The sequence below is a fragment of the Gastrolobium bilobum genome, unplaced genomic scaffold (genome assembly GCF_033153095.1).
Source record: "Gastrolobium bilobum isolate Gb01-03AN ecotype WA unplaced genomic scaffold, APGP_CSIRO_Gbil_v1 utg16899, whole genome shotgun sequence".
NCBI classification, from domain to species: domain Eukaryota; kingdom Viridiplantae; phylum Streptophyta; class Magnoliopsida; order Fabales; family Fabaceae; genus Gastrolobium; species Gastrolobium bilobum.
The window spans coordinates 100,258-117,393 of NW_026897411.1; the positions used below are offsets into that span (position 1 = coordinate 100,258).

At 33.9% G+C, this 17,136-nt stretch overlaps 2 protein-coding genes across 3 annotated transcripts; both read left to right on the forward strand.

Moving 5' to 3' along the window:
• The first annotated feature begins 5,372 nt into the window (after window positions 1-5,372).
• Window positions 5,373-9,690, forward strand: LOC133306746 (RING-box protein 1a-like). 2 transcript variants are annotated; one of them, XM_061507120.1, is made up of 5 exons: window positions 5,373-5,654; window positions 5,705-5,755; window positions 5,839-5,898; window positions 9,136-9,207; window positions 9,305-9,690. In XM_061507120.1, the coding sequence occupies exons 1-5, from the start codon at window positions 5,447-5,449 to the stop codon at window positions 9,340-9,342; spliced, it is 429 nt and encodes a 142-aa protein (XP_061363104.1). In that variant the 5' UTR covers window positions 5,373-5,446; the 3' UTR covers window positions 9,343-9,690. The 2 variants fall into 2 exon arrangements, with proteins under 2 accessions (XP_061363104.1, XP_061363105.1); XM_061507121.1 differs by having other exon boundaries at window positions 5,373-5,579; window positions 9,305-9,679.
• A 5,088-nt stretch (window positions 9,691-14,778) lies between these two features.
• On the forward strand, window positions 14,779-16,130 carry LOC133306750 (vascular-related unknown protein 1-like). Its single transcript, XM_061507125.1, has 3 exons — window positions 14,779-15,349; window positions 15,450-15,515; window positions 15,819-16,130. The coding sequence occupies exons 1-3, from the start codon at window positions 15,020-15,022 to the stop codon at window positions 15,954-15,956; spliced, it is 534 nt and encodes a 177-aa protein (XP_061363109.1). The 5' UTR covers window positions 14,779-15,019; the 3' UTR covers window positions 15,957-16,130.
• Window positions 16,131-17,136: the final 1,006 nt, after the last annotated feature.

Consider the following 17,136-nt stretch of genomic DNA (forward strand, 5'->3'; position numbering starts at 1 on the left):
TCTTCCAGAACCGATGCAATTCAATTCACGAACATCTATGACCAAATTTAATAGTTTGAAATATATTTTGATTCGACCTAATCTAATGTAATATCCAGTTATTTTATCAGCGTACTGTCAATTAGGTTTCATGACTCAATGCCTGGTTTTTTTATTTATTTAACGTAATATCAAGTAATTTATATGATATGTAACTAGTCCGTTGGATATAAGATAATATTTGTATTACAAAAAATATTTTACTTGATATTTAATGGCATTTAAACGAGGCTACTTTTTTTTGAATAAATCATAAAAATAAATTTTTTAAATGTTGAAAACTCAAGAAAATAAAAATAAATAAATAATTTGGGCTAATAAGTCAGCGCCCAACCTTGGCCCAAATAAACTCGGGCCGGGCTAGCAATTTGATAGTCTATAGTACTTTCGACCCAACCCCACCAAAAATTGATGTAGTTCATAATTAGTCTAGAGGACTCTATCTAACATAAATTAACATTTTTATTTTTTGACACAATGTTAATACTGAGGTTTGAATCGATGACCTCAAATATATTACTAAAGCTTTCATCACTAGATTAATCCTAATGACTTAATTTACTAGTACTACTGGCTTATTGACTTTAAACGGCCTAACCATAATCCAAAAGAAACATGTCTATGTTGTATTAAAATATTTCACTACCAAAGTCCAAAGATATTCATAATTAGATATACAGTTGTATTAAAAGTTTAGCATGAAGAGAATTTTTATTCTTATCATCTTGTCGGACTTGAATTAAATTAATAGAATAATCAATTAACTGATGATAAAATCTTATATATATGAGAAGAGATTTTTTGACTCTAACGTTGGATTAAGATATCTTATTTCTCATCTTAACCGTTGTTATGGACCTGTATAAGGTTCATATGCCTAAAAAAGCCCAACAAAGGGTTATTACATGACAGCTATATAAAGTACGAATGAGCTCGTGAATTACAAGGCCCAGAACTCCAATACCCCCAAGTAAGCTCTATAAATAGGAGGTAAAGCTTACAGGAATAACTTAATCTCTCTCTTCCTGTAATATTATCACTGTGCACACACACCACCCCCTTTGGCTAATGTCGTTATCGTTATGTATAGTGATCTGCTGTCTCAACTTGTCTAATCTATAGATACTAGAGAGAGTGACATATCCTATATTGATATACTAGCCTTTGGTTAGATATCTCTGTCATACAGACAGAACATTGGCGCCATCCGTGGGGATTAGGTAAATTTCTATTCCCATCCAAATATGGAGAAAGCCCTCAAAGAGCTTTGTCTTCTCGCGTCAAAAGAAAAACAAATATAAAATCCATGAGAAATCAATTTGGGGATTTCCTGCACGACAATCATTTCGAAGAAGCAACTTTACATAAGGAAAAATTTTGTAATTATTCATGGGTCCCACAAGGAAAGGCTCTTGCTTGCTTAACTTTTACATAAGGAAATCAGGTGGACACGTTATTGGAATAAATTTCCTATGGGTCTAGAAAGATCTTTTTTGGAAATCACATGGGAACACAAAGCAAGTCAATGTTGGGTACTTTAGCATCAAGTAAATTTCGCAAGACCTGCACAAGGAGAGCAACTTGAAGCATTTCGTCGTCAAGTCCAAAAAAGCTTACGACTTTGATCAGATATGAAAGCTGCTGCAAAAGAAGCAGGGGCTCAGATATTTAAGCCACTGCAAAGGAAGCAGGAGATCAGATATGAAAGCCACCGCAAAAGAAGCGGGGCCCAAATTCAAAGAACCATGATACTTGAAGCCAAAATCTAACAATGGGCGAGCCTTGGCATAAAGTCAGGTTCTCGCAAAAGCATATTGCAAGACAAGGGCTTCTAGCCGAGGTGTAGGAAAATGGAGGGACGCTTCCGCGTTCCAGAATGTTGTCAAATAAACAACATGTACAAGTTATTATAAATGAAAGCAGACTTAAAAATTAAAGGGCATATTGATACGACTCTGATCAAGTCACCACGATACCTTAATAACTAGCAAAAAGCCAAGTTTTAAAACCTAGTTAAGAAAACCTGGTTAGATTGAATAAGCAGAGTCCATATATATGAATAATATGACCTTAGCTAGGTCAGAATAGAAGCCATGGTATGTGAAGGCAGGCTAGATCCAGTAGTTGAGGGTAAAACTTGAAAATGGTTAAAAACTCAAGTTGATACTTAAGGGTAAAGCCTAAAAGGTTAAAAACTCAAGTTAGTACTTAAGGGTAAATCCTTAATGGTTAAAACCTTAAGTTTTGAAGATAAACTTGGTATGCAGGCACTTGAACCTTCATACCTGTACTTAAGGGTAAAGCCTTAACGGTTAAAACCTTGAAGATAAATCAGGTATGCAGACACTTGAACCCTCATACCAGTGCTTAAGGGTAAAGCCTTAAAGGTTAAAACATTAGGTTTTGGAGAAAATATATATCCAGAATAACCATGCAAATCAAAAGAAAGGACCGGGAACAGACCTGGTAATATAAGTTACAAATTTAAGATCGGTTCAAAGGCCCCCAAATCAGCAAAAGTATAGTACAAAAGAAATCGCCATTCTGGTACGTAGTTACCCATCCAGAATATTCGAGAAGACTGACTTAAAGGAAAATGCCTCTAGGCCAGCACCTCGGTCAGCCCAAAATAGGACAAGATAGCTTATAGAAAGACCGAATAAAAAGAATCCAGACATGGCCAGAGTTCAAAAACAACAATGCTCAACAAGCCCGGACTCCAAGATTGCTGGGCTGGGGGGCAAGCATGGTAGCGATCTCAACAAGGCGGTCAAAAAATAAGATCAGCCAGCCCGAACTAGTGCCTCGACCAAAAAGGTTGAGGGAGAAATACCGAAACAACATACTTAGTACCCGATTCACGAAACCCGGTTGATTTTGAACACAATCAGAGACAATAATTGTAATCTTCGACTCAACTAAATCGGCCAAGAAGAGTTCCAATTCAGAGAAAAATTGTTGGAAAAAAAAAGACAAGTCCTTCAAATGCAGAGACCACCGCTATTACACTGGCAGCCTGGACAACCAAACTTCAGGGTTGGGGCAACTGTTATGGATATGAAAAAGGCCCATATTCTAGAAGGTCCAATAAAGGACAACATAAAAGGAAAGTCATGCAAATAAGGAAGATAATCCTCTACTAATGACGATCCTATCTTGACAGTTAAGTAGTTGGACTTCGCCCCCCAATATTCCTAAGTGACCCAAAAATACACTTAAGCCAGGTAACTCATCTATAAATAAACGGTTAAGCCAATAAGGTACACACATTCTAAATCCTCTCTCTCTTGGCTGTCATTGTACACACACTACACGCTTTGGCTATGCCGTCTATCATAGTACACAGTGATCCGCTGATCTCTAAGGCACAACCAAAATGCAAAGCCTCTATCATCAGGATTCAAAATCTAGAAATGTACCAGAGCATGCAAATAGCTAACTACATTTGCAAGAAATAAACCAACATAATATGACATTAGAAGTACCTGATTAACAAATGAGAATGAGGAAACGCGTGAAGAGGATGAAGATGCTGTGGATAACTCTCAAACACAGAAAAGAAGGTGCCAAAAGAAGTGAAGAAGAATAAGTGGGTGCCCATATAAAGAAGAAAAGAGAAAGTTAAACGGTTGAAGCCCGCGAAATGAATAGACAGGGGCAAAGTTGTAATATCATAAGCCAGACAGGACGTTAAACAAATACAAAAGACATGCACCAGTTTGCGGCGAACGTTAAACAAATACAAAAATTCCACCTGAAAAGAGGTTATCATTACATGGAAGAGAGAAGGACTCCAAAAGCACGTCAATTATATTAAACCAGGATCTCGAAATGACATCTTTACCTCAAATATTTGTATTATGAGGGCTAAGGAAGTAAAATTAACTCTGCTATTATTGCGACAATACATATACTTCATTAACCCGGATATCCAAGCTGGGGCACTAGAAAGGTAACAACTACGACCACATCAATTTTCAACATAAAGAAATCTATTTGTGGATTGAAACACAACAAACTTGAAGCAGAGTTTATAAACAAGCATGAAGACGAATTTGGGAAGTCATGATCTGGGTAAAAGGATTCATACCCCAATTCGTGGTAAGATTCGAGATATACATAAAAAATAAAGACATGATCATAAAGCTATTATGCACCCTAGCAGATCGAGGAATAGCTACTGGGTTGGGGGCAACTATTATGGACTTATATAAGGTCCATATGCCTAAAAAAGCCCAATAAAAGTCTATCATATGACAGCTATACAAGATTACGAATGGACTTATAAATTATAAGGCCCAGAACTCCAATACCCCCAGGTAAGCTCTATAAATAGGAGGTAAAGCTTACAGGTATGACCTAATCTCTCTCTTACTGTAATATTGTCACTGTTCACACACATCACCTCCTTTGGCTAACGTCGTTATCGTTGTGTACAGTGATATGCTATCTCAAGTTATCCAATCTATAGATACCTAGAGAGAATACCAGATCCTATATTGATCTACTAGCCTTTGATTAGACATCTTTGTCATACAGATAGAACAACCGCTAATTTCTATCCATCTAACATTCTTAATTTATTTGGAAAATAAGACTTCTCTATGTTACACTGTAGTCAAAAGATCTTTCCTCTCCTCTCTCTCTTTATATATGTATATATTATATAAAATGTTATATTATCACTCATTTTCCCTTATAAAAGGTTATATATGTATAAATTATGGGTAAAATATTTTTTCAGTCACGGGAGATAACTTATCTCCCGTGACCCCCCAAAACTACATCGTTTTGAATTAATAAAGGATGTTTTCGTAATTTTAGAGAAATTAATTAAGGATATTTTGGTAAAATTCACATAATAAAAAAATTACGAAAACACCCTTCATTAATTTAAAACGACGTAATTTTCGAAGTCATTGAATATAACTTATCTCCAATGACCGGATAAATACTTTACCCATAAATTATAATCGTTGATTGACGAAAAACGTTTGTCCTTTTCGAAATACGTTTATCTTTTTAAATGATATAATTTTGTGTCATTTTAGATCTCAATCTTTGATTTTCGTTAATCAATGATTATAATTTATTGGATCAAACTTATTAATTAATTAATAATTTACTAAAAATTAAAATCATTGATCGACGAAAATCAATGGTTAGAATTTAAAATGACACATAATTATATCTTTAAAATGAAAACAAATACTTTTTCCCAAAATCGAATAATGGTTAAAAAAGTGATAGTCAAGTTGGATAAATATGAAGGCCCAAAATATTTAAAGCCCAAGCAATTGTACTTATGACAGTAGAAATTAGGACACAGGGTAGTTCTCATTGTATCCAAGAAAAGAACACGGGGTAGAAGTAGAACTCTTGTTCATCACGTTGAAAGTTTAGCGGCATGGCGACATTGGATTCCGACGTGCCAATGGTGCCGGCCGGCGAGTCCTCCCTCGGCGCCGGTCCCTCTTCTTCCAAGAAACCCAAGCGCTTCGAGATCAAGAAGTGGAATGCCGTTTCTCTCTGGGCTTGGGGTGCGTCTCTCCCAAACCCTAATGTCCTGTTCCCTCTCTTTTTTACACTCCGATTCTCTGTCGATTATCTTTACTGTTTTTGACGAAATCTCTCTTTTATTCCTTTCTGGTTTCTGTAATTGCAGACATCGTTGTCGATAATTGCGCTATTTGTCGGAACCATATCATGGATCTATGTAAGCGTGTTGTTTCAACTGGTTTATTTGTGAACATCATTGTTATAAGAGAATGAACTAATTCCCTTTGATCACTGCTTTAGGCATTGAGTGCCAGGCTAACCAGGCTAGCGCCACTAGCGAGGAGTGCACCGTAGCTTGGGGTATGCTCCAAAAACCCTATAATATATCTTTCAATTAAATACGCCATTCCTTTCAGAATGATATTCTAGCTATTGTTTTTAATTAATTGGTGTTTTTATGTAAGATTACGTTTTGGAAGATATTCGGTGAATTATTGTCTTTTGGTATGCATGAATTCGTGAAGCAAGTTGTTGATAAAAGCTGTAGGGTTATACAAAATAAATAAATAAGGGCTATTTGAGTTAAGATGACAAAGCTAAGGAAAAACATGTTTTGATCCACTTAGTCCTAAACCCTCTCTGGTGTTGTTTTTGCTATGGTATGCTGTGTGTGTGATTGTTTGTTGCTCCTTCAGTGGGACAAAAGGTGCAATTCGTTCCTAGGCTGTGATGTAAGCTTTCCTGAGTTTGTCTTTCCATGTTTCTTTGTTTTTCTCTCATTCATCTTAGTCTGGTTACTCTGATCCTGGTTCTTTATGTTATTGCACTTTTATGTTCTTTATGTGATGTAAGCACTTTTTCTTAACCCTAAACCCTAATATACCATAGTGGCATATTTTTCATCATTTAGTGTTTTGTTTTAATCTGGCAGCGTAATCTTCATGATGCCTCAAATTGATATGATTTTTTGGGGCTTTTTGATTAGGCATTGTTCTTATTGTAAAATGAATTTTTTTCCCTCTTCTCTCTTTCTAAAAATTCAAATTTTACTCACAAAGCAGCCTTGCAAAATAGTTATATTCATGAGCAAAATCAGTAGAAAATGAGTAGAACCCTTCTATGAGGAAACATCATCCTTTCTGACTGAATGTGAGAATTTAGGGGTGTTCAAAATGTCCAAAAGATCCAAACCGATCTATAACCAGACTGCTCCACATTTAAAAAACCAGTTTTTTTTAAAATCGGTTTCATACGAAACTGCATTTTATTTTATAAATTGGTTATTTACCAAACCATAAAAATAATTGGTTATCCATAATCAAACTGCTCTACTTTCTCCCTGACATCTTTGCCAAGAAAATTGTGGGTGGTTTCGAGGAGGCAGTTCTACAAGAAGTGCGACATTTATTACGGCGATGCAGCGGCAGTGTTTCAAGACTGCGTAGTGTACGCACGTTATAGAGAGCACATGACGTTCACAGCTTAGTCATGAGAGGATAGTAATGAGAAGACAGGGTTCACATTCCAAAGATGCAATTTCACAATGTCCCCAGAGCCGGAGCAATTTTTTTTTATAATTTAAAATAATTCAATTGTTCTTCTACAAATCTATAGAGTTCCAAGACAATGAAGATTCTTGCAAGAAATAGTTGGCCAACTACCTATAACCAGGAGAAACAAACGACTACTTATAAAAATAGCACAATTTATCAAAAATCGATTTTGAATTTGTTACAAAACTGGTTTATGGTTCATAACCAGTTTTGATTCAAAACCGGTTTTAAATCAAAACCGGTTATGAACCATAAACCAGTTTTGGAACCGGTTGCAAACTGGTTTGAAAAATTAAAAGCCGGTTTTTAAAAAAGAAAACCGGTTCGGTTTGAAAACCAAACCGTTTAAAACAGGTTCGGTTTGGTTTTTGTCAAAACCAGTTATGAACCGCTCCATGCACACCCCTAATAAAAAATACTTTCGCCGAGTAAAAGGAGAGAGAGGGATACACCAATTCGTTATGTATGGATGATGAGATTCCATTGATACATAGCCAACCGTTCTTTTTTCTCTGACAGATGGTTAGAACGTCATCTGGGGTCGAATCCTACTGTATGAGATCAGACAGTTTTATGGTTAGAAGTGAAAGAAAACTATACATATATTTATTGGGAACCATTAGTGTTAGGATGTGCCCATCCCATAAGAATGCAACCCAAAAGTTCAATGGTAAACACACTTTTCGAAGATTCAAGCAAAAAGCCAACAGCTAATCATTATCAGTTTTGCTCTTTACCAGCTATAGATGCAATGGAGATACTAATAATTATTGCTATGCAAATCCTGGATTTTTGGTTTTTTTTTTTCCTTTGGTGATTATCCTAGATTTGTTTTGGTTCTTATTATTGAGGTTTGCTAACTTGATGATTATACTGGCATTTAGATTCTAGATCATTCTACCTCAATATGGAGATAACTGGTTTGAATAGCTCATCTTTGAAATTTAAGCCATAACGTGGTCAGTTTATTTTTAAATCTAATTGCACTTTCTTGACCTGGGAAACTGTGGTTTGAACCTTGAGAATCAACTCTTATGGTGATCTTAAATTTTATGCTTGCCCATTCATCACTGCTCCTATTGCTATAAATTTTTGTTGTTGTACGAGGGCAGTAGATCTTGATTTATTTGTTGCTTTGAAGTTTAATAAATATCTTTTTTGAGAAATAGTTGTACAGTTTGTTGACCGTGATTGAACTTTTTGACTCTACAATGGTTTTGGTATGGGTAGATCCAATTAATGGAGTCATTGGGATGATACACCTGCATTTGTTTTTTGGGTTGGGGGTGGGGGGGATAATACTATTCAAGTCCCGTCATCATCTGTTACCTGCCTTAAGGCATTTTCACATTTCCAATCATTCCCTCCTCAAAACCATCACACAGAACATCAGCTGTTCATCCTCACCAAACAAGCTATCGTGATGGCAACTTTTGATGGTAGGCCAGGGTTAAGTTTGACAGAGTAGGGAAGGCACTCGGGTGAGAGCTGGAGAGAGCAGACAATAAGGGCGTGAAGTTGCAAGAGAGACGGAGAATGCATGGGAATTGGGTTGGGATAGGATAATCACATCTGGATAATTTTGTCTTACATTATAATTTATATGTATATATATATATATGTATATTATTCGATAATCAATATTATATTATCCTCCCGGTATCTTAATTTTTTTTTAAATTTTCATATTTGCATGTCGTATTGGATACTTGTATCCATATCTGGGCACAGGGCAACACAGTAAAATTCCATGTTAAACTATTTCGTTAGGTGGTTTTTTTTTTTTAAATAGAATGGTTGCACTGAGGTTTGAACTTATGACCTTATGGAAACTACCTAAATCTCTCATCACTAGACCTATCCTAGTTGGCTTAATCTCTCATCACTAGACCTATCCTAGTTGGCTTATTAGGTGGTGTTTTAAAGAATAGTTCATAGGTCATGTCTCTAGTTATATAAGCTTCTCTAGTTGTTAGTTTTTGGCTTAGCATGAAGTGCATGATTACTAAAACCGTTGCTTGTTCTGGCTGATGTCCTTGTTCAGGGGTATGTAACCATGCTTTTCACTTCCATTGCATAAGCCGATGGCTCAAGACCCGTCAAGTATGCCCACTAGGTATGTGGGCCTTGATCCTTTCACCTCTCCTTTTCTATTTGGACCCAATTATTTATTGCGCTTCTCACCTCCTTGGTGTATGTCTGCTCTGATACAGATAACAGTGAGTGGGAGTTTCAGAAATACGGTCACTAGAACTTTGATGCGGCTGAGCTACTTCGTACTTGGACATTTGGACTGTCTCATTTCTATTGAACATTTACAGCTGCGTGCATTATTGTCTTTTGCTTTTCTTCTAGAGTTACAATCTGGTTGAACTTGGAATCGGATCATGAACATGTCCGTCTTAGTCAATGGATGGTCATGTATGCAACCCGGTCATAAACCGGGTTCAATTAGTGCAAACCCAGACCTTGTATCAGTTTGAACCGGTTCTTGAAAATAGTGGCAAAATATTTCATCACAATTGCGCTCTTAGATTCAAACTTGGCACATAAGAAAAGGAATGAAATGTTAATCACTAAGTCATATTATTTTGGTACATAAGAAAAGTCATTATTTTGGTTGTTACATTATTTCTACTAGTTATATATCTTACAACATATCTTTACACAAATTTGATTCAATTGGTGATCCAATGATTCAATACCTCAATCGAGTTGATGATAATACTGAAAATATCTCTAATGCACGGTCACACACAGCTACACCTTCACTTCAACATCTGATCATGTTATTACTTTTCAAGTAGAAAAGATCCTGTAATTTTTTAGGGTTTTTCTCGTGCACGAGATAATTTTATTTTTTACATATATATTAAAATATGTGGAATTTATGTGGGTTCATGTAAAAAAAAGAAAGAAAATATAGGTTTAATATATTTTTATGTATTTAGAATATAAAATTATTTCTATTGACATGAGAAACATTTATTTTTTAATATACAAATGTCGCATCTCCAGCTGTGGTAATTCACTCAATGACACAATTTATATGGAATATAGCACATACTGTTCCGAAAATATTCACGAACAGAATTTAAGAAAATTCTATATTCGCCTAATAAATTTTCTTAATGGATTATCCTAGTTACGCAAAGAAAAATATTATATATATTTTAATTCCCAATACATAAAATCATTGTACTCTTTGATATAACACTTGTTTAAAGTAATCAAAAGGATTTGCTCTGAAAATGTTAAACTAGGATCTAAACTTCAGCAAGAGAAGAAATCCATTCAATTTTTAATGTAAAATGCAAGTAGGATTGATAACCTGAAGATCGAGCTCAAACACGCAACAAACTTCCCAGCAAAAATGAGATAGCGTTATGAAGCACGTTGCTCAATATTAAAGTTAAATTTTGAGTAAATATCTTTTTCGGTACTCAGTAAATTTCACGATATCCGCTTTAGTTTCTAGCAAATAAAAAGGTTATTCGTGGTCTTAAAAAATTCAAAATAAATCCATTTTAATCCTTTTGACAGACTAATGTAAGTCTTTTTTGCTAAGGATTAAAAAAGATATTTACTCTTGAACTTTACAAGTTAGCCTTCGTATACGAGCAGTTTTGCCTGAATTCTTCATTATCATTACTATTATATGCTACTAATTTTGCTTCACACGAGTGACTGACAAAGAAATGTTAGTCGTACAGAAAGGGTTTTGCACATATTTTACTCTGGTTAGAAAATTGCTTTAAGCCATCCAATTATTATGCTCTCTGCAAGGTCTCTGGAGAAAATATTTTTGGATATATTGTTAAGGGAATATATTTTTCATATTACATGACATAATTTATCTCATGTAATACATAAAAAAGTAGATAGGATCATAGGACCCACAAAGGAGAAAAGAGAAAAAGAAAAAAAGTGGATCTCACCTGTTATTTGTGTATAAACATAGGCTCTAATGTTTCTATAGTGAATGCTCATAAATTATCTACATTCATTCTCAAAATTACGTCTTTTGAATTAAAAAATTAAAAATTTATAATGATAAAGACTATTATAACCTTGGAATAAATTATAAATGCAAAAACACATTGATTTTCGTTCCAAAATAATATCATTTTGGACTCAATACAGGTAACTTATCTCAAAAAATTGAACCCATAAATATATTTCCCTATTGTTTTCTAATTCCACTCCATTTGTCAAATCAGTAGACAACTAAATAAAAAGACTCAATGCAAACCCACTAGGTTTGGTTTAGTGCTGAGCAATTTAACTACTTTGTATTATATTACGTGTTGAATTTATACTTATATGACAAACAAAAAAACTGAATGCAAACGGAACACCACCAAACAAAATAGGTTAGTATGAATTAACATTTTTTTTACTGAAAATATAATTTCTCATGTTGCATGAGACAAATTGTCTCACATAATATACAAAAAGGTGAATATGACTTGTTTGTTTTCTTTTTCTCTCATTTTTTTTATGGGACTATCCACTTTTTTATGTGTTGCATGAGATAATTAATATAAGAAACTATATCCCCTTGTTTATTTGATGAATAGTTAGAAATAGTTTTTTTCATTAAGTATAACAATAAATAACATATAATCATAGTGAGCCCACACTAATGACCTAATAAAATAGACTCCCCAATCTAACCACTAGTATCCATGTGGTGCTTATTTTTAATTTTACTTTAATTTTTTTAATTATTTTTAACGAGATAAATTGATCTTTGATTTTCAAGGGATGAGGGATTGACTTGGGCTTGAAAAAAACCCGCCCAAACACCCATTGTCAAGCCTAAGTAAAACGCAGGCATAACTAATTTCATTAACAGCCATAAATGTGATAAGAAAAAGTATGAGATAGAGAGAGAAAAATAATTGTGATAAAATATTTCTAAATTTATGAATATTTGTTGGAAAAAATATGTATCATTTTAAAGGATGTAAAGTTATATCATTTTAAGTGAAATGAAAGAGATAGATAAAGGAAGAGAAAGAGAATGGATAAAAAAAAATTAAAGATGTCCCACCTCTTTACGAGGAAAAAATTTATGGTGCGATCACCATGGTCCTTCAATTGAAATTTTGACACTTGATTTAAATTTTTTTTTATCTTTTTTCTCTCTCCTCTCTCGTCAATTTTTTTCTCTTTCTCACTTTTTGCTTACTGAATATTGTGTGCTCCAGAGTATTAAATATGCTCTCCTTTATGAGAATAAAATGATAGAAGTTGCATTAATTAAAAGGACAAATATTTTTTCTATATTTGTTTTAGTAAATAAATTTATGAATATTTTTTGTGAAAATAAAAGTGTTATAATTGTGAAGCATGCGAAGATAAAAAGATTACGTAAAGTATTGGAAGTGCTAGTGCTTGCGTGTAAAATAGAAAGTGACTGATCGATCGCTACAGATAAAAATAGAATTAGAACTCCATATGGTAAAAACAAATCGAACCGCATAGGGATGTAAACAGCCGAACGGTTTGTCAGGAATTTAAGGTTTGAATTATTTTAAGTTTCGCTTGGCTTGATTTATTTAATAAATAGAATGAAGTTAAGTTTTTTAAAAAAGTTTGTTTAACAAATAAGACAAAGCCTAATTTAATGAGGCTTGACTTGAAAGTTTGTGAGCCGACTCTATATATTATTATAATAAATAATATATTTTGTTCCGGTTATATAGCTTGAAAGATGTAATTATATGTGGACTAAGTGAGTTCTATGTAGGGGTGTTCATCACTCGATCCAAACCGATTTAAACCGCGGTGACCGAATCGAAAAATCAATAACCGAATAAATCGAAAACCAAAAAACTGAAAACCGATTAAAAATCGCAAATTTTAATTGGATTGGATCGGTTTTCATCATCCCATCAAAAAACCGATCCAACCCAAACCAATCCAATATATTAATTTCCCTCTACCTACTTGGGTATTTCCCTAATCATAGCCTAAAAATTTCTAAACCCAAGACTCGTTAGCCCATCAACTAAATCCAAGAAAAAATCTAGTCATATCTCATCAACAAAATTTTATCTTTGTAGAGCTTCATATCTCATTGCCAAAATTAAAAAAATTATATTATAGTTTACTAATTCTTTTGTATTTCAAAAAAAATTTTTACAAAGCCAATATATTCAAAAGATGTTATTTGCACAATAATCATGAAATAAATTTTAGGATTTTCAAAAAATCAAAAACTGATCCAATCCAAACCGAAAAAAATTGGATTGGATCGGATCGGATTTGAAAAAAAATCAAAACCGAATGGATGATTATATTATTAAACCGAAGGGATTGGATCAGATGATTTTTGCTTCCAAAACCGATCCAATCCAGACCGCGAACACCCCTAGTTCTATGATTGTTTTTTCTGTGACGAAGGAATACAAAATTTGATGCATTTATAGTCTCAAACTTTGGACGCATATGAGTCTGGAAAAAATATTTTCTATAATTATAAATGAGTTAAGCCAAGCTCAAACCAAACCTTTAATTTTTCATAAACAAATCAAGCCAAGCGTAGAATTTAGCTCGTTCCAGGCTAATCGGTCAAGCCAAGTTCAAAATATTTTTCATAAGCTTGACTTGTTTAAGTTAAAGCGTGGCTCGACCCAGCTCATTTACACCCCTATGCACAAGAAAGAGTCATATGACTGATACTAGGAATGTAAATAGGCTAGGCTAGGTTTTGACTTAAATAGGTCAGACATGTGTACAAGACCATATGTTTGGCTTGGCCTGTTAGCCTGAGTAGGCCCCAGATTACAAGTCTGATCTGACTTATATTTAAAAAATAAAAGTCTTGTCCTAGGCCTGTTAACCTATTTAAGCCTATTAAACATTTAACAATTAAAAAAATAACTAAAATAATATTATTTTATTATTCAAAATTATTAAAATAATAATTTTATTTTATTTAAAATAAATAATATGATATAGGGCAGCCTATAGGCTTCTAGGCCCGACATATACAAAAAAAGCCTATGGCCTGCTTTCTAAATAAATTTTTTTTGAAAAATTTAGGCCTATTTTATTTGACTATATGTAATAGGTCAATCCTACCTTAATATAGGCTATGTAGGCCACAGGCCCCTGCCCCTTGTAGGCCGGCCTAGCCCATTTACACTTGATACCATACAGTACTTGTTCACTATACTAGAAGTCCCTTGGCTGTCATTGGTGAGTGACATACTTTTTATACCTTGATTTAAGTGATAATTACAATTATATTCTTACACTAATGCAAACCTAATATACACACACTAACACTAGAATATATTCGTTTCAACAAACTCTCAAAAGACAGAATATAAAAAAAAAAAAAAAGTCTCCCCCAACTCAATTACTGTAAACCTAACCCATGAAATTCACATCATCACAATTTGACCTCACTGGCCATTATAGGCTTCAATTTCTCTTGGTCAGCCTTCTGCTAGGGACCTAAAATTGAATGTGTTATTTTTAATAACTTAAGTTTTCTCATTCTCATTAAATGCATTTGGTTGAAAGGTGAGTTTTTGATTATGACCAATGGCCTCCAATTCCTAAAGGAAATCTCTTCCCAACCACAATTGTCATATTCCTCTTTCTATATATTATTTATTTTTCCCTGCACGTTCTCTACTTCTCTCTCTTTCTCTTTCTGTCTTGCCTTTGTTTTCTGTTGCAGGCTTAGCAGCTTCAACGGTTAATTTAACTTCCACATTGTGGCCTGGCCCCACCTCAAGATTCTACATTATGGGTTCCCTTTTTCTCCATTCTTTACTCATAATTTCAGGGTTATAACTTATAAATCCCTCTAGAAAAAGGTCTCTCAACCTCTGACAAAAACACCAAACACCTTCTGTTATGCTTCTTCTGCTTCTGTTCCTGTTCCTGTTGTTGTTGTTGTTAGGCTAATGGATCATTCTCTGAATTCATCTATGGGAAAATCAGTACCTGCCAGTGCCAATGAAAACCCAAGTTATCATGAGGAAAGTGGTTGGACTTCTTACTTGGAAGATTTCTCTAAAGACATGGAGCCCAGTTCCTGTTCCAGTTTTGGTGGCTCCTCTTTGGTCTCAGATGCTGCTTCTTGTGCTGCATGGAAGTTCTCACATTCAGTTAGGGTTAGGGACTCATCAAATAATTACCCTAAGAAACTATGTTTCAAGAAAACAAGAACCAAACAGATATCAGAGGATGACCCTTTGGAGGACACTGCTAGCTCCCCTGCCAATAGTCCTAAGGTATGTAATTATGTAATCAATCATATCTGATTTTTCCTTCTTTCTTCTTTCACCATATTATTCATTGGTGAACCTTTTTTAAAATCCTTTTTATCTGCAGGTAGGAGACTTGAATCCAATGGAAATGGTTTCAAGGAAGATTGATGATCAACTAGATGGTTCTAGGGTAACCCTTTTGCTTTATAAATTATTATTATTATTATTTTTTGGACTTTATTAATCTCATGCAATAGGAAAGAACTCTCTCATGCAATAGAAATAATCATGTGTGGAATTTACCTATTGTAGAAAAAGAAAAAAGGAATAAAAAAGTAACACAGAAATCGATGTATGTGTAGGAGAAAAAACTCTCTCGGACAACAGAAGAGTATATTTTTCCTTTTTTTTTTTTTATCTTAAGGGAAGAAATAATTTTGGTTCTCTATCCTAACCAAGTTCTGTGGTTTGTGGTGTGGTGACGATTCTGCAGGATAAGGGATTTGAGTCAAAGTTGAAGACAGATGAAGGTGACCTAAATTTTAATGGAAATAATGTTGAGTGCACAGACTTGAAGAAAAGGGGTCTTTGCCTTGTTCCATTGTCCATGTTGGTTAATTATTATGGGTGATTGATACTTTTGTCTACTGACTCCACTTCCTCTATCTCCCTCTCTTCCCCTTCTTGTATCCTTTTCTTTGTGTTCTTCTTCTATGTAACTTAACTGCTCAGGTTATGTTGCTGTACACATAGCATGATCAATGACTGATAATCTGTATAATTATACCAATCAATGTTAACATGAGACCGGAAGTTATGTTTTATTGATTTGTTCATGAAAAGAAACTTAATTAGATAGTGTCTGCAAAAGGAGACTATTTTCTCAATAAGCACACAAATAATAATAGTAATAAGAATAAACAAAGTAGATAAGCAAACTAAGATAATGTTCGGAAAAGATGTGGATGGCATTAATATAAATTTGCAATTAATAAACTAAACGTCGATTTAAAAAAGTTAGTGTGAAAGGGAGAGGAAAAGATCAACTTTTCATGCTGCTTATTGGTAATGGATGCAGGTGAAAAAGGCCAAAGAATGGTGACACAATAGTCCATGTGAACCTGTGGGTCAAAAGGTTTTAAGTAATTCAAATCTTCATTTTACTTGAGGAAAAGCTCTCATCTAAAGCTTATATATTAAACAAGTGTATATTGAGTTTTAGTAGATTAAAATTACAGACAAATATTTCTGTATTACTGCAGATAAATTATCTGCATTTACTCTTAAAATGATGTCGTTTTGAAATTGAAACATTAAAAAATTATAATTATAAAGATTAAAATAACCCTGAAATAAATTAAAATTATAAAAATATTATGATTTCCGTTCCAAAACGATATCGCTTACAGTAAATAACTTATCTGCAGTAGGGGTGTGCAAAAAAACTGGTTCACTTGCCCTGCCCTTGATCCGACCTTGACCCGACCCATAAATACCCATATTTTTTGAACTGGTTTAAATACTGACCCACTTTTATTTGGGTCAGTTTTTGACTTGACTCGTTTTAATAATGACCCACTGACCCAAAACTTGACCCATACCCATTATGTGAAAAAAAAATCATAATTACATTAAAAGAAAAGTTTTAACGTAAAACAATTACGTCAAAATTTTTTATGAAAAATATTTTCATAATACGAAAAAATTTTGACGAAAAATATTTTCATCAAAATTTGTGACTAAAAACATATCGGTAAAAAATTTGACGGAATATTTTTTTTGTCAAATTTTTTTACGGAATCTAAATTTCG